General features: G+C 45.8%; 1 protein-coding gene across 1 annotated transcript in view; it reads left to right on the top strand.

Moving 5' to 3' along the window:
- The window catches only part of LOC109857152 (fasciclin-1), a 113,487-nt gene that overhangs the window by 85,588 nt on the left and 9,908 nt on the right, over positions 1–17,991 (top strand). The window contains exons 8-11 of the mRNA XM_020433203.1: positions 3,746–3,751; positions 8,282–8,527; positions 9,004–9,033; positions 17,194–17,408. Of these exons, the coding sequence (XP_020288792.1) occupies positions 3,746–3,751; positions 8,282–8,527; positions 9,004–9,033; positions 17,194–17,408 (497 nt within the window). The remainder of the gene's footprint in view (positions 1–3,745; positions 3,752–8,281; positions 8,528–9,003; positions 9,034–17,193; positions 17,409–17,991) is intronic.

The following is a 17,991-nucleotide window of genomic DNA, read 5'->3' as shown; positions in this document are numbered from 1 at the left end:
CCTCCGGCCGCGTCTAATAATGTACAACGGCGTCTACTGTGATATATCGAGTTTAGATTTCTAACGCGAGGAGATCGAGTGGGATTTAGGAAGGATCCCTTCCGTCCGGCGCGGTTGCGGCGACGATAAAGGATTTACGAGTGGAATTTTGTCCTCCCCCTCCCCCTTTCTCCCCCGCGCGCGCGTTCTTGTAATGGGTTTTCTGATGAAGATTGAATTCGCAGAGCCGTTCCCGCGCGCCGACCTTCTCTCTTCCGTTCTTTCGTTTCGGTTTTATTTTTCAGCGACTTGTTTTTTTCCCTCCCTCCTCTCCCCCGTTTTGACGCGCGATAAAAATCAACGCGAGAATCAGTACTGATGTATCTCTCGTCCGGTCTCTAATTTAAACCGGACAACCGACCGATTGAATGTCGTTTAATCGAATTGTCGATCGTAGCGAACGTCGTTTGTAAAAGTTTTTTGTTTTCGGATGTTTGATTTTTTTCTTCGATGGGATCGCGAAAATCAGTGCTGATCAGTTTGATCGCGCCCTGTAATTTACGTTGAAAACCCAGCCGCATCGACGGTTTTGACCCCAATTGTCTGTTCTTTGGACAGAGAAGCGATAAAAGCGAGACGAGATGTAAAACGATCTTTGGTCACGTGCGTGCTTTGTCACGTTTTTGACTGATGACTTGGAAACAGCGCTCGTAACAAATTACCAGCTGCCTGCTGAGAATGCACAGTTCTTTTGTCTCTTGCAAGGAAGATTAATTAGACAACGACATTTTCTTGAGATCCTCCGTACGTCAGGTTTTTTATCCGAGTGTTTTTTTCACACGCGGATGTAATTACAAAAATTCGATCGAAATGCATGCGCGCTGCTGCGGAGATGACCGTGTCACTTAGAGCGCTTATACTCCACATTTTTACGCTTTGACAACAAACAAACAGCGCCGGTCTTTTTCTCGCGAAATACCAAAGTAACCTTCCGCGCGATGAAGCGACGACCTTCGTCTTCGTCGTCGTCGTCGTCGTCGTCGTCGTTGTTGTGGCGGAAAGTGTTTTTCCTCCGCGCGCCACTTTTGCCGCCTGAGATGTCAGCGCTTTGGACGCATTGTAAAAATTCCATTTTCAAGGCGCGTATTATCCGACGCGGTGTGGATTACACACGACGCGCGTGTGCGACACATTTCAAGAGCCCTCGTTTTTTTTTCTTTACGGCGACTGCTTCACAGAACGTTACCGAAGCGAAAAATCTTCCTCGCAAAAGTTTAGTGTTTTATTAGCGACAGTTGCATATTGCACGTTGCACTGCCTAGCGATTGACTGTTAGTTCCATGAATGTCGCATGCTGTCGAAGACCGGGAGCACCGATACGTCATTTAAATACATGCGCGCACACGCACACACACACGCACACACACGCACACGCACACACACACACACAACGCGCGCGCACGCGTCAGCCAAGTTTTGCGCCCCGCTTTTCCGAGAAACTTACGTCTCATCGTTATGAGCAACAAAACTTCAAACATTTCAATACGCGATAAAACGATAAATTGCTGAATAACAATTTGCCAGGGAATAGCCGAGAAACGGTCTCGTTGAATCGATTTCCGAGCGACACCGAGGATCGGTTCTAAGTGCCGGTCTTTGCCGTTCTCGGGAGAAATGCGGAGAAGATGACAAAAAGCACAACGCGAGAGATATCCGTTCTGCCGTTATTTATAGACAGATTACTTCGCCTCGCCTCGTCGCGCGCGATACCCGGAGATTTATAAGCGAAGCGGGGGGCAAAACTTTCTCCTTGAGGCGTGCGTGTGTGTGTATGTGTGTGTGCGTGCGTATGTATGTGTGTGTGTGTTTGCGTGCTTCGTGAAGGCATAAACTTTCGAAGGAAAGCCGCGTTTCCCACGATTCTCACAGATCACGATACCGTCGTTCTTCATCGCGACATTCATCTTTTAACGGCCACAGCCGCGATCTCTTTCTCTCTCTCTCTATCTTTCTCTCTCACGCGACATAATTTTTTATCAGTGCATTCGATTCATGAACGCTGTTACCATTCATCTACCTTTTTCGAAATCATCTCATCACGCCTACAATCTATCGCTCTATAGATATATATATACGTATGTATATAATATATGACTATATGTGTTACAGAAAAAAAAAAAAAGAAAAAGAAAGAAAAAAAATATCCCCGAGAAAGATGCGTACCCGGCCGTGGGAATATTATTCCCGCAAGTAATTCCGAGTCCATTTTTCTTCGGCAAACACATAATCCCGGGGCTTAATTTCCGAGTCATTCGGAAAAATGAAAATTAAAGGAGCCTTTTTCGCGTCGAGCGGTTTTTTTTCTCCCACTCTCTTTCTCTTAAATTCCACGCCGAGGAAAAGTCGACGCGAAATTTCTTGAGAAAATAAACTCCCGGATGTGCCGGTGTGTTCGTCTCTTTCTCTCTCTCTCGGGGGGGTCGTCCACAATTACTCCATAGTTTAACTGTAAAAACTGCAAAAAGAAAAAAAAAACAAACAAAAGTGTAATCCTCGAGTTTTTTTTTTTTATGGATCCCGAGTTCCAACGCGCGAAGGGATTTTTCGGATCCCGAATCGCTTGGAATACCCCGGATCGACTTTGATTTTCGAACGATGTAGTTTGTGAAAATATTTGTTTGAATCTCGTTGCAGCCTTTTTTTTTGGTTCCCTTCGCGCTCGACACGCGGAGGGAAACGCGCGGTGTGTGTATGTAACATTCGCGAACGTCCACGAGAGAGTCCCGATAGAGGATCCCGGAGGATCCCCCATAGATCACAATTAGCGAAACGACCGAAATTTTCCGCGACGCGTACACTCGCGCGGGCGACGGCGACGGTGGCGGCGGCGGCGGCGGCGTCGCCGTCTCGTCTTGCCATTACTCACGATGATATCGTTGTTCAACGTTCGCGCGCGACGCGCGATACCGTCGCGTTTTCATGCGAAATGACGTTTATCGTAATTGCCCCGTCCGGGGTGTGCCGCGCGCGCATTGAGCGCACTAAATTCCCGCGGCCCTCTATTAATTACTCGCTGATAATCTCGACTTGTAATTTACAATACGCCGGAGGACCACCCGCCATCGAAAAATCGCTCGCACGTCGAGGGGCAATTCGCGTCGAGGAGACGCGTTTCGCGCTCGCGCGATTAATCGCAATTGCAAATGACTGCTCGTTGTAATCAGTGACTAATTAACTCTTTGCGTCGCGCCGCAACAACGCGCCGTGACAACGGAGAACGTCGCTAAAACGCTCGCAACCAGGTCGGTCGATCGATCGATCGACGTCGATTTCCGCTCACAATTTTAATAATTGATAACGATAAAAAAAAAAAAAAAAAAAAAGATCCAGCGTAATCAATCTTTCTTGCTGACGGAAAACGCGCGCTTCGAACTGCTGCTACACGTCCTCCGTACAGAAACGAGCGGAAGATCGATTCTTCTTCTTCTTCTCGGACTCGCGGAACTGCCGCCGTCGCCGCCGCCGTCGCCGCTGCTGGTCCAGAGAGGGTAAAAAAAAAAAAAAAAAGTAGAGTCTCGCGCGTGATTACCCTCTCAAAACTCCCCCGCTCCCCTCAATACGGTCTCTCTCTATTGTTTTTTTTTTTTTTTTTAATTTGTTTTTTTCTTGATCAATTGTATATATGTGTTTACTATTCTTATATTGACTCAATGATGTTATTCTGTGGTGCTTTGCATGTCTCTATTGGACTCTGCATGTCGTATAGGGCATCGTAAGTACTTACTTAAATCGAAAACTCTCGTCACGAGACTACTGCGTACTAAGAAAAAAAAAAAAAAAAAAAAAAAAAAAAAATACACACGACACTTATTCAGACTTCTTTACAATCCCGCCCCGGCCCGAGAAAGGTCGGGGATAATAGAAACACACAACACGCGAAAATCCATCGATCCCCGGACACCCGCGGAGATTCTCGGAAGATCTCCCGGATCTTCCCCCCTCCCCCCGTGTCCCCGGATCCTTGGATGAGAGACTTGCGGATCGCTTGATCCCTGGATGTATTTAGATGTAATGTTTTCTCGCTCGCAAATCGGGGAAGATTTTCCCCGAGAACTTTGAGAATCTCGGAAAATTTCGAAATTCTCTCGCCGGACGATCGAGATTTATTATAATCGCACACTTTTTTTTTTCTCTTTGTAACAGCATCCAGAAAAACCGCGCGGATCATTTGATCCTCGAAAATATTTATTAGATGTACACACAAAAGTAGTAGAAAGTTCCCGGATCGTCTTCGCGACGACGTGTCCGGGTCGTTTGTTATATGCGATCGAGGAATCTCGTTCCGCTGATCCAGTTTTTGAAACGCAAGCGAAACGAATACCATCGGGTATTCCGATATTCGCGCCGCCGGACGGAAATTGAAGTCGTTACGTAGAAATAAAAAAAATAAAAAAGAAACAAAATGTGGAAGAAACGCGACGGAGCGTTTCAATTTGATAATAAAATTAAACGATGAGCTGATGAGGAGAAAAATAAAAAGATACAATCGTCGCACAGACGCTAAATGCAATTTGAAATTTTTTTCTTACAATAATAAGATTTCGATCTCCAATTTGTTGATTTGTGCTCGCGCTAATTGTCTGTGAAATTCTTGGAATAATTAAGCAGCGCGAAACGAAGAGTTTTTCTCAAGATCGCGGGATGAAGTCTCGAGTACGTGCTGCTGCTGCTGCTGCTGCTGCTCCTCTTCCTCATCCTCGAGACTGCACTGCACTCGGGATGTATTTCTGCTTCGGAAACTTGGTCGACACGTATACGAGCTTTTCACGATTCGATGCTCTGAATACAAAAAAAAAGAATCGGCGCGGAGGGGTGAAAACACGGTGAAAAACACAGAGGAACGAGTCTTCGCCGATCGATATGCCGATTTCAAAATCGCGGAAGAGAGACCGGTGTGCTCTCTTCCAGCTCCTGTTAATCTTCCGCCGCACACACCGCGGGCGAGCCCTCTTTCGCCCACCCACTTCCTCTTTTTCTACATGTTTTATTAATTTATCCTGACATATATAGGAAAAATCCTCATAGCAGTAGCGACGTGTCGTTTATTAAACTCGTCCCCCCCCTCCGTACGGACAGACAGTCCGGTCGAAACGACAAAGCCGATCGAAACCGTTTCGTTTTACGGATTTTGCTCTCTCCTCTTTGTTCACGCCCGTCACTTTTTTTTTTTTTCTATATGGGTTCTTTCCTTTGGTGTGCGTTTGATCTTTCTTTTCTAGTTCTCTCCAGTCAATATTTTTTCCCCCACAGCGCCTTCAGATGCCTAGTTAATCCCTCTTTTCCGTTCCCGGCTTTTCCTCCCCCCCTCCTCCTCCCCGTTCCCGTCGGCTTCAAACCTCGAAGCCTGCAAAAGAGAGATTAACGAGGAACGAGCAAAAACAAAAAAAAAAAAAAGGAACGAACGAAAGGAAGTGTGAGAAGGAAGGCGAAATAAATAGGTGGGGTGGTACATGAGGGGAGGAGAGGACGAATGTGGAAAGAGAGAGATTTGTGCCACAAGGGAAATGCCGACGGCATTTGGCGGACGCGGAAAAGGGGAGAAATGACTTCCGCGGATTTTCCTCCTGCGAAACGAAAAGCCGATGTTGTTCTAACCTGAGGATGCATAAACTTCCCCCGTCCTTTTAGTAATATTACCCGCGCGAAAGAGGATCGTGTAATTTTGCACTCGCGTGCCGCGACAAAAAGATCCCATTGATCGAAACAGGAGGATTTTCGAAAGAGAGTCGAGATAAATTTTTGTTTTTTTTTTTTCAAACATTTCCCTTCAATTTTGCGTGTTTCAATTTTAATGTTTTGCAACAAGCATTTTTAGACAAAAAAAAAAAAAAAAAAAAACAGAGATCCGAGAAAAAATCGCTTCTCTTTTTCGCGTTCGCGCCGCGCACGTCAAGAAAATCCCAAAACTAAGCGCGCGAAGATCGGATTTCGCGATGTTCTCTATTATTTCCTCGAAGTCACCCTTCGTCCTGTCGGCTATTTTTTCGCCGCGTTAAGTCTCCATCCTTTTTTTCCGACCCTTTCTCCGGTTCATTCTCTCTCATTAAGCTCGTCTATGAACACACCGAGAGAGATTTCGCGTCAAAGCTGCGGGAAGAGGAGGATGAAGGGAGCGAATAGCTAACTGCCGCCTCGTTAATTACCTTTCCGCTTTTTTTTTTTTTTTTTTTTTTCATCCACCCGCCGTGTAATCTGATCCGGTACGAGAAGAGAAAGCGGTTTTATGACTCTCGGTATTATTTTCCAACTTCTCGAAATGTTTCCGATCCGCCAGATTTTTTTTCTTTTTCACGACAACAAATAACAAACGCAGCGGGTGTTTTTCGAAAGAGCACACGCGGGAAAACCTTTCGCGCTTTCTTCCCTATCTGCTCTAAGATATTTAAAAAGATAGCACGCATCTGTCTCTCTAATTGTTCCCCGTTGAGTTGTGAGAGGAGTTTTAACACACGTTTCTCGTCGTACCCGCGCGGTAATTCCGGTAGAAAATAGTCGCGGAGATTTTGTTTTTTTTTTTGTTTTTTGTTTTTTTTTAAGCGCGAGCGCGCGCACTCGCGGAACAAGTTAAATTGGGTATATTGTTCGCAACTGACAATGAGCTCGACTTTTTTGCGAAATTTTTGAGACTCGTTTTCAAGTTTTACCTTTAAACCGGATTGCGAATTAACAAGTTTCCGGAGCCGTTTCCTTCTCGAGAATGATAACACAACGTATTGTTTTAATCTTTTTTTTCGCACTAAAAAGCTGGCGACTCAAACGTATTTTTGTCGGAGTTTGACGTCGGCAATTCGCGCTTTACGTTTATTGTTGTTTTTCTCTTTCGTGTTGTCGGAAAAAGATCACGCGCGCGTGCGAAAAACTTTATTTCAAATTTACTTCTCCGATCTTGTTTTTGTTTCAGCAATTAATCGAATTACATTTTGTTATTTTTAAATATATTATCTGTAACTCAGTTAAAGTGCCCGCTCTCTCTTCTATGATTTTTGTATCATCTCAGTTCAAGAGAGCGGCGCAGGTTAATTGCTTCTCTCTTTTTCTCTCACTCGAATCTTCACAAATAATTTTCGAAATATATTTAATCACGTCGCGTGATCTTTTCTCCGGCACGTGCGGGAGAAGCTCAATTGGCATTCCGGACGATTTGGACGACGGAATTATGTGTGTCACGTAACGGTTGCCACTTCCGTGAAACCACTAACGGTCACGTCCTACGTCACGCTTTCTTCTTCCTTACACTTTGTCTTCTTTTCCGCGAGTAATTTATTTCCGTCTTCTTCGCGGCGCGAGTTACACCGAGGAGGGGATAGGAAGGGAGGGGTAGGGCTTCAAGTTCGTTACGCCGGGCTAATTGCGACGGTTCCATCCTCGCGCCGACCAGCCCTCTGAATTTCAAGTATTTTTCATTTTAAGCGATCTCTCGGGAATCTCTTAGCGTCCCGCCGGCGCAATTGTCGCCTCCCACAAAGGATCTCATTCTTCCAGATTATGCGGGTTTCGCATATATATATATATCTCTCTCTCTTTTCCACTTTCTCTCTGTCTCTCTCTCTCTCTTCTCTTTTTTGCTTTTCGCGTCCAGATATTATTCACGAGCGCGCGTATGGGAGCTCAATAAGTTCTGTAAAGCTTTCGCAAGAAGTACACACAGCTTTCTCTCGGCGAAAATAGCGAGCGATCGAATACACGAGAATCAATTTACGGAAACTCCTGTGGAAACGCCCGAAGACGTAACGAAAACTCGCGAAGCTCAACTTCGCGAACTCCGCCGCTCGCTGACTTCTCTCTTCCCATCCCTCTCTCCTCCCTCAACTACTTCCGTCGGTTTCTTTACTTCAACTTTTCTTATTTCCCCCACTCCCCCCTTCTCGCTTTTCGTGTTCTCTTCTTCGCTCTCTCCGCGAAGAGAATCCCTGACGGGCGTCCAGATTCGTGGTGTGGTTCATGTAAATTCCGTTACATCCCTTTAATCTCTCCGAGAAGAAACCGTCGCGCCATACCACGCCGTCCGATTGGCAATGGAACGTCGACGAGTCCCGAAACTGGACGCCCATCGACTCCTTTCGCAAACAATCATTGCGTTACCGTTTTTTTCTTTCTTTTTCTGTATGTTTTTCTCTTGATTTTTTCTCATTTGTGGCTCGTCTATCCTCCCTTTTGAGCGCACACACCCCGCTCCTTGTAGAAAGCGAGGCGCGGCAAGCACTGAGTGACCGATCGACAGAAATCTCTTCTCTCCGTGTAGGAAAAGGAGGACGGACCGGTCTACAAGTTTTACGAGATCATTCGCGATCACGGGGACGACATCATGGCCACCATCAATCATCTGCGCGACGTCACCCTGTTCGCGCCCAATAACGCCGCGCTGGAGCAGCCGAGCGTGAAGCCGATTCTGCAGGACAAGAAGCGCATCAAGGAGATCCTCAAGCTGCACTTCGTCAAAGAGCGACTGCCACTCGACAAGATCAAGGACAAGACCGGCAGCCAGTCCGTAAGTACACACATCTTCCCTCTCTCTCTCTCTAACGCGTGTGATATTACAACAGACAATTTGTTCACCGTTCGCACTTGTGTGTGTTTCTCACTAAAATCTATTGTTTCTGAAAATATACGAATTTGCGTTCTCCGTCTCTGTTATATATCGCGAAACTTTCCATCGTACATAGTTTACTCGAGCGAAGGATATTATTAATCGTGAAGATTCATCTCTCCGCGTACGTTTCAATCATACATTTATGAGAAACGAAACTTTTCATCGAACGTTTTTTCGTTTGAAAAGAAAAAAACAAAAAGGATAAAGAGGAAACGCGCGGATAAAAAACCAAACGCGGCTGTGCGTTTCGGGGAGAAAAGAACTTTTCTTTTCCTGAACAAATTCCCGTGAACGAAAATTGCGCGTCAAGGTGTATTGTCATGTTGATTAACTCTTTGTGTTTTATTTTTTTTTTTATATATTGTTCCACAAAGAAACCAATGGGAATGAGGCAACAGCTCGGGGTAATTACAGATTCATACACAAGCTTTCAGTGTGTTTATTATTGCTCAAAAACTATTACTACGCAAACTATCTCTATATCTCTGCATTCCCATTCGCACTGTGTATGTGCGCGCGTGTGTGTATATATGTGTGTTCGCTTTTCCATATTGCGTTTTTTTCGATGTTGAACGTATTACGAGCGCGAAATACGAATGCAAGCCAACAGTTGCCCCCCAACGCTAACGCACTCTACCCCCCCCCCCCTATTTCCTCCCGCGCGCAGAGGGCAATCGATAGCGTCAATAAATCTCGTCCCCGCCAATAGCTTTAGTAATCGAACGCCAAAGAGAGATTTCTATTCTTGCCGCGATACACGACGTACGTGGTGACCGGAAAGTCGCGTTCACAGCTCGACGCGTCGAATTTGACACTCGATAGCGCGAAAATTTTGTCCGTCTTTTGTTTTTTTTTTTTTTTTTTGGTTTTTTTTTTAACGCATCACGCGCATCGAAATAGTGGAAACGAATTGCGCGCGTTCGCAAAAATATCTCTCGCGAATTCTCTCGACTTTTTCGTCGACCCTCCCTCCCGTATACGAAGAAAATCGCGCGATTCGAATAAAATTGCGGATAAGGTCGACAGGCCGCGGAATGGATTTCTGCCGTTTCGCCGGCAATACGATGTAACGATAATTGCGTATTTTTGTCGAGTTTCTTTTTTCCGAGCGAAAGCGAAGCGTCTCACCTGGACGCGCGCGATAAGACGAAGAGAATTTTCTCTCTTTCTCTCTCTCTCTCTCTCTCTCTCTCTCTCTCTCTCTCTCTCTCTCTCTCTCTCTCTTGGCTTCCTTCGGATTAAGTGGATTGGAAGATAAAAAGTTCTCGGGAGACGACGCGCGAGTGTCTGACGTCATAACAACGCGCCGAGGCTGTTCCATTCTTAAACTTTGCGCGAAGTCGACCGGTTCGTTTTCGCACTTTTCGAGGCTCATTATCATCCAATCAGCATGGCGAAACTTTTCGTCGGAATAACAAAAAGCTCCCGGCAATTTTCCGCCGGCTCTTTTCCTCCTTTTCTATTTTTTCTATTCCTTCCGCGACCTCCTTTCCCTCTCGCGCGCGTATTTGCCTTCGCTTATTTTTACAGCGCGTCGTCGGGGCGAGGGAAACGTCTTCACTTACTTCGCGAACGAGATTGCGAAGTCCTCTCATTTGAGAGAGAGAGAGAGAGAGAGAGAGAGAGAGAGAGAGAGAGAGAAAGAGAGAGAAACGGTCGTTTGTACGCGCCGCTCTTTTCGCGCCGCGAGAATCGCGCGGAGTTAAGTATCGTCATTAATTCTTATTATAAACTTTCGCGCGCGTGTGTAATCGCTTTCTCCAAACGATCTCTTCCGATGGATTTTGATCGTCGTTCGCCGTTGCGCGCTGACATTTAACAAATGAAATCGCATGTACGATGTCGTTACTCTCTTATCAATCATATCTTTCGCCGTCGAGCACTTTCGGCGCGTGTGTATACGCGAAAAGGGTCTCCTCGTTAGCGCACGCGAGAACTCAATTACAAGCCAAGAGTATAGTACCGGCAAATATATCGCAATCAAGATGCGCCGGGAAAGTCAACATATAGACACGCGATCGCTCGTCTCGGCAATACGCGCGCGCGCGATCTGTTGAACATTAATCTTATCCGCGTTATTAGCGGGAGCGTGTGTTTCATTGTAAACTGGGGGGGGGGAAATATTCCGGGCCGCGAATATTTCCGCGCGTTAAAAGAGCGAAGGGAGAGAAAATGGGACGCGCGCGGCGGCACATTCTTTTCCAACTATGAATTCCTGAAAAGAGGGAGGGGAAGGGCGAGAGAAGGAGAGAGAGAGAGAGAGAGAGAGGGAGCGCGGCAACTGGAATAATTCTCGCGCAAAGCCGATAAATTCTTTCGTGAAACGTTCTCGAATGGGATTCGAACAAGTTTATTGGCTTTGCAACATTGTTCGCAGATTTGCCCGTTATCTGTACGCACTACCGAATTTATAGGGTGCGCGACGTGTCTCGCGCAAATCCGCGGTGAAAAATCATATCCGGCCGATTGCGCCTATGCGGGAAAGAGAGAAAGATGAAACAAAAAAGGAGGGAGAGGGAAGGGCGGGAAAAGAGAGAGAGAGGGAGAGAGAGAAAGAGAGAGACAGGGAATCCCCGGGTAAATCGCATCACGCAAATGTTCGATCGGAAAATACGTCGATGGTATGCCATTGCGATGGAAATTCCTGTCCGCGCGCGATATCAGGTTGCAGTTTTCAAATGAACGAACATAATATTGGAATCGGATATATTAATCCATGTCGTTAATATTCATGAGAGAGAAAGAGAGATTCGCGCAAAGAGCAATTTAACTTTTGTTTTAAACGAATGACACCGATGACGAGTGAAAGAAACGCGATGATGAAGTTTACAGTTTTCCAGATTGAGAGATTTTTTGTTTCAAGGAACTTCCATGAAAATTTAATTGACGCGCAATTTTAATTTGATAATTGAATACTGTGGCGGGAAAATTTGAAAATACTGTTAAGGGCAAAAAAAAAAAGAGATTTATTTTACAAGTTTGCTGTTTCCCAAAGTAGCAGTTTTTTAAAGATACTTTTTTTTAAAAATACTTTTATCTACTTACTTTTTTTTTATCGCTATTGTAGTATTGTCCTGTTTTAAATAAATGGTGGAACTGTAAAACAGAATAATCGAGTATCGTCGGGCGACAAAGTCTCTTCTTACTTCGCGGAATACGTTATGCGAGCGTCTTGGAAACTGGTAGCGTCTAATATCCTGAGGGAAAACTCACGGAGCGAAAAAAACAGCGTCGCGCGATGCTTTCGCGACGCGCTCTTTTCCTTCTCTCCCCCTCGACGTTTCTTCTCCCCTCGTCGCTCTTTCTCCCCGATGAGAAAGACGTCGTTACATTCCGTGCGTTCTCTTCCGCGGTCGATCGCGCGACATCCATAGCCGCGACTGCTTTTCCGATATAATATGTATTATTTCAAACCTGCGGCTTCGCGTTGCTACGCTCTTCAAGTTTCTCCCGGAACTCGCATCTCCGGGCTTGGGGTCGCGGGAATTTGATTTCAGCGCACAAACTCCCCGAGATATAGACGCGCGAGGGAGCGAGAGAGAGATAGAAATTCCTTTTTGGAAACGTTTCCCAACCGAGCGAGTCTCGAGCGAAGGCAATCTAATTTGTTTTCCCCATTTCCGAGCTTGAAATAACAATGAATATTAATAGGTCGCGTTCGCACAATATGAATCGATGAAGTTCGCGACGCGCGCAGATATTTGTGTGTGTGCGTATGTATGTATGTGTTTCTTTCTCTCTCTTTCCGTATATAAGAAAAGTTTCGCAACCCGAGAACTGCAACAAAGTGCAAGTTTTTTCAAGAGTGTCGATTTTCCGTAGGAAAGAAAAAACAAATACAATTCGCTTTAAAGTCGAATCGGCGTTTCTGTATTTAAAAAATTTTTTTATCTCTCTCTTTAAATTGCACGGCAATTCCCAATTCGTGGGCTTCAGAGTCCGCGAGAATCCTCGCGAGTGACCGATCGCGCGCGCATCAATTTCCCGAGTCTGAAATTGGAAACCCGATCATCGGTGACTTACGAGTCATCCGACGATGATCGACGAGAGAGAGAGAGAGAGAGAGATGGAGAACACGCGCGCGTCGTTCTGTAAAATTAATAAATTACAACTAGTAGCGCGTGCACGCGGGACGACTACAAATCTATCTGTATCGCGCGCGGCGTGTAACTCGCGCGGCTATCGGCGCGGCGTCGATTTCCCGATCCGAATGAACGCAATTACAGCGAAATCTCCGATACCAGTACTAATTACACTTCAATATCCATTCGAGCCGCTTCAATCATTCATCGGCAGCGCGCCGCGATGTTACAGGATGTTAGCTTTAATTACTATAGGCGCTCGTTAATAAATTAACGTTCGATCAGTACAAATAAACATTTGGTCGAACGATGCGAGCGCTCGGTACCAACAAGGATACGACGGAGGAAGGAAGGGGGGAGGAGAGGTAAACGGTTTCACATCGCAATGTGCACAAATTATCGCGTGTGTTGCACTTACTACGGATAATCGAGAAGCCCGCGCACGTGAATGACGTTTCGATGTTTTGTGAAGTCGCGGACATGATGTGAAATTCGCGGGAGCGCGAAACGAGAGATTCAAACTCATCATTCTCTTATTCGGAGCGGGTGCCGTGGGTTAGCGATAGGTCGCGGCGCGGGGAAATTATTAATTAATTTACGAAATGCGGATTATCGTAAAAGCGCCGCGCTCGCGAGAGGAACAGGTGCGCTAATACTCGATTCGCTAATTGCTGGTAGTTACGGGGCGTGCGCATCGATCGCCGGTAATATCGCCCCCGTTATTTACTGCGCTACGCGGATGTGCGTACCAATATTGACCCCCTGTCGAGCCTCAATGCAGTGCGTATAGCGGTGTATATATTAATCATAGCAAACAAAGGAGGTAAATCGCTCTTAATCGGAAACAACGCCGCGCCGCAGTTTCTGCGCGGCGTGACATTTTCGCATGGACGCGCCGCCGATCGGAATTAGGATGTTTCAAAGCCTCCCGTCTCTCTCCTCCTCCCCATCCTGTGCGTCGCGTCAATTCCGCGACCACGCTCTGTCGTCATTACCGATTTTGAATTTCGACCGCGGTGCATCTTCTGTCCGCGCCGAGAGAAGCAAGTAAACAAAACAAAGATTAAAAAAAAAAAACCAAAAAAACGTAATTTTTTTACGTTTATTACGTTTCTCGCGACAAGAGCCAATTTGCATTAAGCTCGCGGGGCCGAGAGAGGAAATAATTAATAACTCCTGTCCCGAGAATATGATAAGCAAACAGCAACCACCGCGGAAAAATATGCCATGCATCAACTCGCTCGCTCACTCACTCACTCACTCACGCACGCACGCACGCACGCACGCACGCATGTACGCACGCACGCACGCACGTACGCACGCACGCACGCACCGCCTCATCGCATCGTCGCGACGTCCTCCCTCCGCGACGATGCTACTCGCTCACTTTCCCAGACATATTCGCGTTTCTTTCTGTTCTCCTCGTATTTTTTATCCGGTTTGATTTGCATTAAGCGCCGTGCACGCACACCGGTGCGCGCCGCCGGCGCACTAATTTATCGTCGAGATATGTTTTACACCGCTTTCATGCTTTATGTTCCCTCCCCTCTATCCCCGACCTCTCGCTTCGGAAGAGCCACTCGTACTCGCGCTGATGAAATGATAAAGCACTCCCGGAAGAGAGAGGAGGGCACCGCGCCGGGCCCTCCGGTAAAATTCAATTTTATTCGCGATATCGCCGCGAAACTGGTCGCGCGTCCCGTATATATATATATATATATATATATATCTTCCCGCGCGTGTTCCATATTCATATTTTAAACGCGCGTTAAAATATTTTAGTTTAAACATTTTGTTCCGGTTACACAAGGCAACTTCGGTTCAGAGGCGCTGTGTTTTTTTACATGTCGCGGATGTTTCTTTCGCGTAAAAAAAAAAAAAAAAATCGTTGAAACATTCCCTCGGAGATGTCTCTCGGATTGCCAACTCATTTTACATCGCGACGTAATCCATTTTATACAAATCCAACTTCGATCGAATTTTTCGCGGTATTAACGACACTCCGATTTTTTTCTTCTCTCAAAGTCCAGAACGCGTTAAATAAATCAATTCCAATCTCTCTTTCTCGTCGCGTTCGTTTTTCGGTTTTTTCTCTCTTTCTGTATTACTTTGGAGACGTGATTTATTCCGTTCCCTCTTTTCCCCTCTCCTCGCACGACTCATACATTCATAATTAATTTATTCGACATCGCTCGGCCGTGCAAACAAAAGTTCGGCCATGACTTCGGGCACGGCTAATTGATAGAACGACGAGCATCGAAAGGTTAAATGCTCGCGAATAATTAATTGTGTGGATAAGCGCACGTTTGCCTTAACTTCGTCAAGAGCGAGCTGATCCTCGAGCGTGAGAATCCCTCAAAGAATCCTTCTTTTATCTATGCGATCAAAAATTAAAAGCGCGCTCCGTCTCGAAGCGGAAAACAGATCATCACCTTTAAATCGCAGAGAGTACAAATACGTTTTTATTTATTCGCGGGAAATGTATTTTTTCGCTAAAAAAATATTGAGATAAATTTGTATCTTAGAGCGAGAGAGAGAGAGATTTTTTATTTGAATTTATCGTTGCGACGATTAAAACATATTTTTCCGAGAGAAATAATACGCGCAAAAAGAAGATAACACGTGAAAAAATCTCAATAAATAGCAAAACAAATTACACGTACAAGATGTTCTCTCTGTCTCTCTCTCTTTCCCGCGAATCCCTTTGATCTTTTTATCCCTAGGTACTTTTTCGATACTCCGGAGTTCTACTCGTCGCAATTTCACCTCGACGAAAATCGATACCAAATTTCCGCGAGAACAAACCGTCCTCCGAAAATGTTGTCGGGGTAAAGAATGTGTCTGTTTTTTTTCCTCCCTCCCGAGACACTCCCGAGGACTCTTTTTCAGTCTCTCACGGCAGAGAGAGATTGTTTGGGCGCGAATGAATGTCAGAAAAGTAACCGGAAGTGGCTCTGAGTGCGCGCCGGAAAATTCATGAGACCTGCCTTGGATCAACCCGGGAAAAGAGATCGGTTGCGCCGCACCGTACCGAGGAGAAGCTTTCCGTACCCGACATCAGCGCGCGAATAAGAGGAAAGAAAGAGAAACGCGCGCGAGACGACGCGGCGGGGCCCGATTTGCAATCCGAGGGATATTTGCAAGTTAAAGCTCAGTCAGTGCCGACTAAAGCACGACGTTACGCCGCATCGTCCGGATAATCCGGCGGATCGAAGGGATTCGTATCCGCTATCGCGCGCGCGACCTCGTGAATCCTTTTCTCGCGGCTGTCTCTTAAGATCAAATTTCTCGTCTGAGAAAACGGATCGCGCGTACTCGGAAGCGCACTCCGCGAGCGACGTTCCCCCGACTCGCGAATTTCTTCCGGAGATTGCCGGCGTTGCGGTTCTCTCTCTCTCTCTCTCTCTCTCTCTCTCTCTCTCTCTCTCTCTCTCTCTCTTTGACGTCTTCTCTCATAATTGCGGAATAATAAACACGTTAGTTTTCAAGCACAATTTCCGTGTTTCACTTCTCAACCCGAGACTCAAAGGCAAGATTCGTCGTTTGACGACACGGCGGTGTCCCTTTGTGTCTCCTCCGCGTGAAATTATCCCGCGTCGTGATAAACAAAATCAGCGAAAACGTGATTAAAAGTAACGGCTCTAACGAGGAAAACACAAATTTGTTTGCCAACTTTGTTTGGCGTGGACATGTTCCGCGATGTTTTATTGACGCGTCGATATTTCGCGCGTGCACGCACAATCGTCGACGAACTCCGCGCGAACTTTATATCCAATCTTAAACTAGCACCTCTAGCGTCGAAACTTCCGCTTCCTCGTTCTCTCTATCTTCTTCTTCTTCTCGCGCGCAAGAAAGCTTGCTCCACCTTTCCTCGAGCACGAAAACGCACATAACTTTTAATTCTCCGTCTCCTTCCCAACTGCGATCTTCTAAATGTGTGCACGTGATAGCCGTTCTCCCCGTGTTTGTGCACGAAATCACGACTTGCCCGATTCTCCAAAAGGCACGAATTCCCCTCTCCGATGTTCGCCAACTTGCGAAATTTCTCTTCGATTTTCTCTGCGCTTCGACTTTGCGTTCCGATTTTCGGCAATCACAAAGAAAACTTTTTGGCTCTTTTTTTATATGTAAACTGTATAGAAAAAAAAACACAATAATCAATTTAAACATTTTATAAATTGTTTACTAACTTTTAATCTTGTAAATATTTTACTACTTCAAAGCTGCTTCTCACCAACAATTCGAGAGTCACGTGACTCCCGAATCGGCTTGTATTGATTTTTCTTGTAGCATTTTCTCCGCGCTCAAAGACGTACGAAAGTCTCTATATTTTTTTTTTTTACTCACCCTCTTTTCTATTTCCGGTTGTCTGACAATATTTTTTTTTAAACAAAAGCGACGCGCACGACCGACAGACGGAGTCAGCGCGTCGCGCGAGCCTCGCGCTCGCAACGAGCTTCGACTGTTGGAATTTTTGTGCAGGTTGCGTCCGCCGCCGAGAGGAAAAAGCTCTACTTCAACGTGGTGCAGGCGCCGCAAGTGAATCAAGTCGTTACCGTGGAGGGCGGCGGCGTGAACGCGACCATCATCACTCCGAACATCGCCGCCACCAACGGATTCGTTCATATAATCGACAGGGTGCTCGGAGTGCCCTACACCACCGTGCTCGACAAACTCAGATCCGACCCGATGCTCAAGTAAGTGCTTCCTCCTTCCTCTCTTTTTCTTTCACTTCATCTTTATTCATCTTTATGCAAAGCAGTACGGATCATCAGCTCTCGCTTTGTGAAAGAACGTCTCGCCGACCTCTTCCCCTTGATTCCGTTTTAAAAAAGCAGAATGAGAGAGGCACGTAAGAATAAAACACGTCTCTCTGTTGTCCGACATCTCAAATTAGCACTTTGATTTTTTATTTCGTTTCGCGAAACGTGTTTTTTTTTTTTTTTTGTTTTGTTTTTATCCGCGTTGTAGCAACTGAGAAACGCAGAGTAGCTTTGATAAGAGGATACCTTTTTACATTGAAAAATTATCTCAATCTTTCTCTCCTGTATAAAAAAATCCATGTGTACCGCGAAGTGCGCGTTTTGATATCAAATGTATCGCATCTATTGTTGTCTCTTTTTCGTATTGGTTGGTTGATCGAGTAGAGTCGAGTCGAATCGAATCGGTAAGATCGAGAGAGTAAATAATGACAGAAAAGCGATTTTGAGACAGTTCGTCGTATACGTGGAGAAAATTAAAAACGTGATTAAAGTCACATGACAGGAAAGAGTAGAAAAA

Source organism: Pseudomyrmex gracilis, unplaced genomic scaffold, assembly GCF_002006095.1.
Source record: "Pseudomyrmex gracilis isolate BER0280 unplaced genomic scaffold, ASM200609v1 scaffold_147, whole genome shotgun sequence".
Classification (NCBI taxonomy): domain Eukaryota; kingdom Metazoa; phylum Arthropoda; class Insecta; order Hymenoptera; family Formicidae; genus Pseudomyrmex; species Pseudomyrmex gracilis.
Note: the sequence above shows the minus strand (reverse complement) of the source record. Positions and strands in the feature narration are given on the sequence as shown.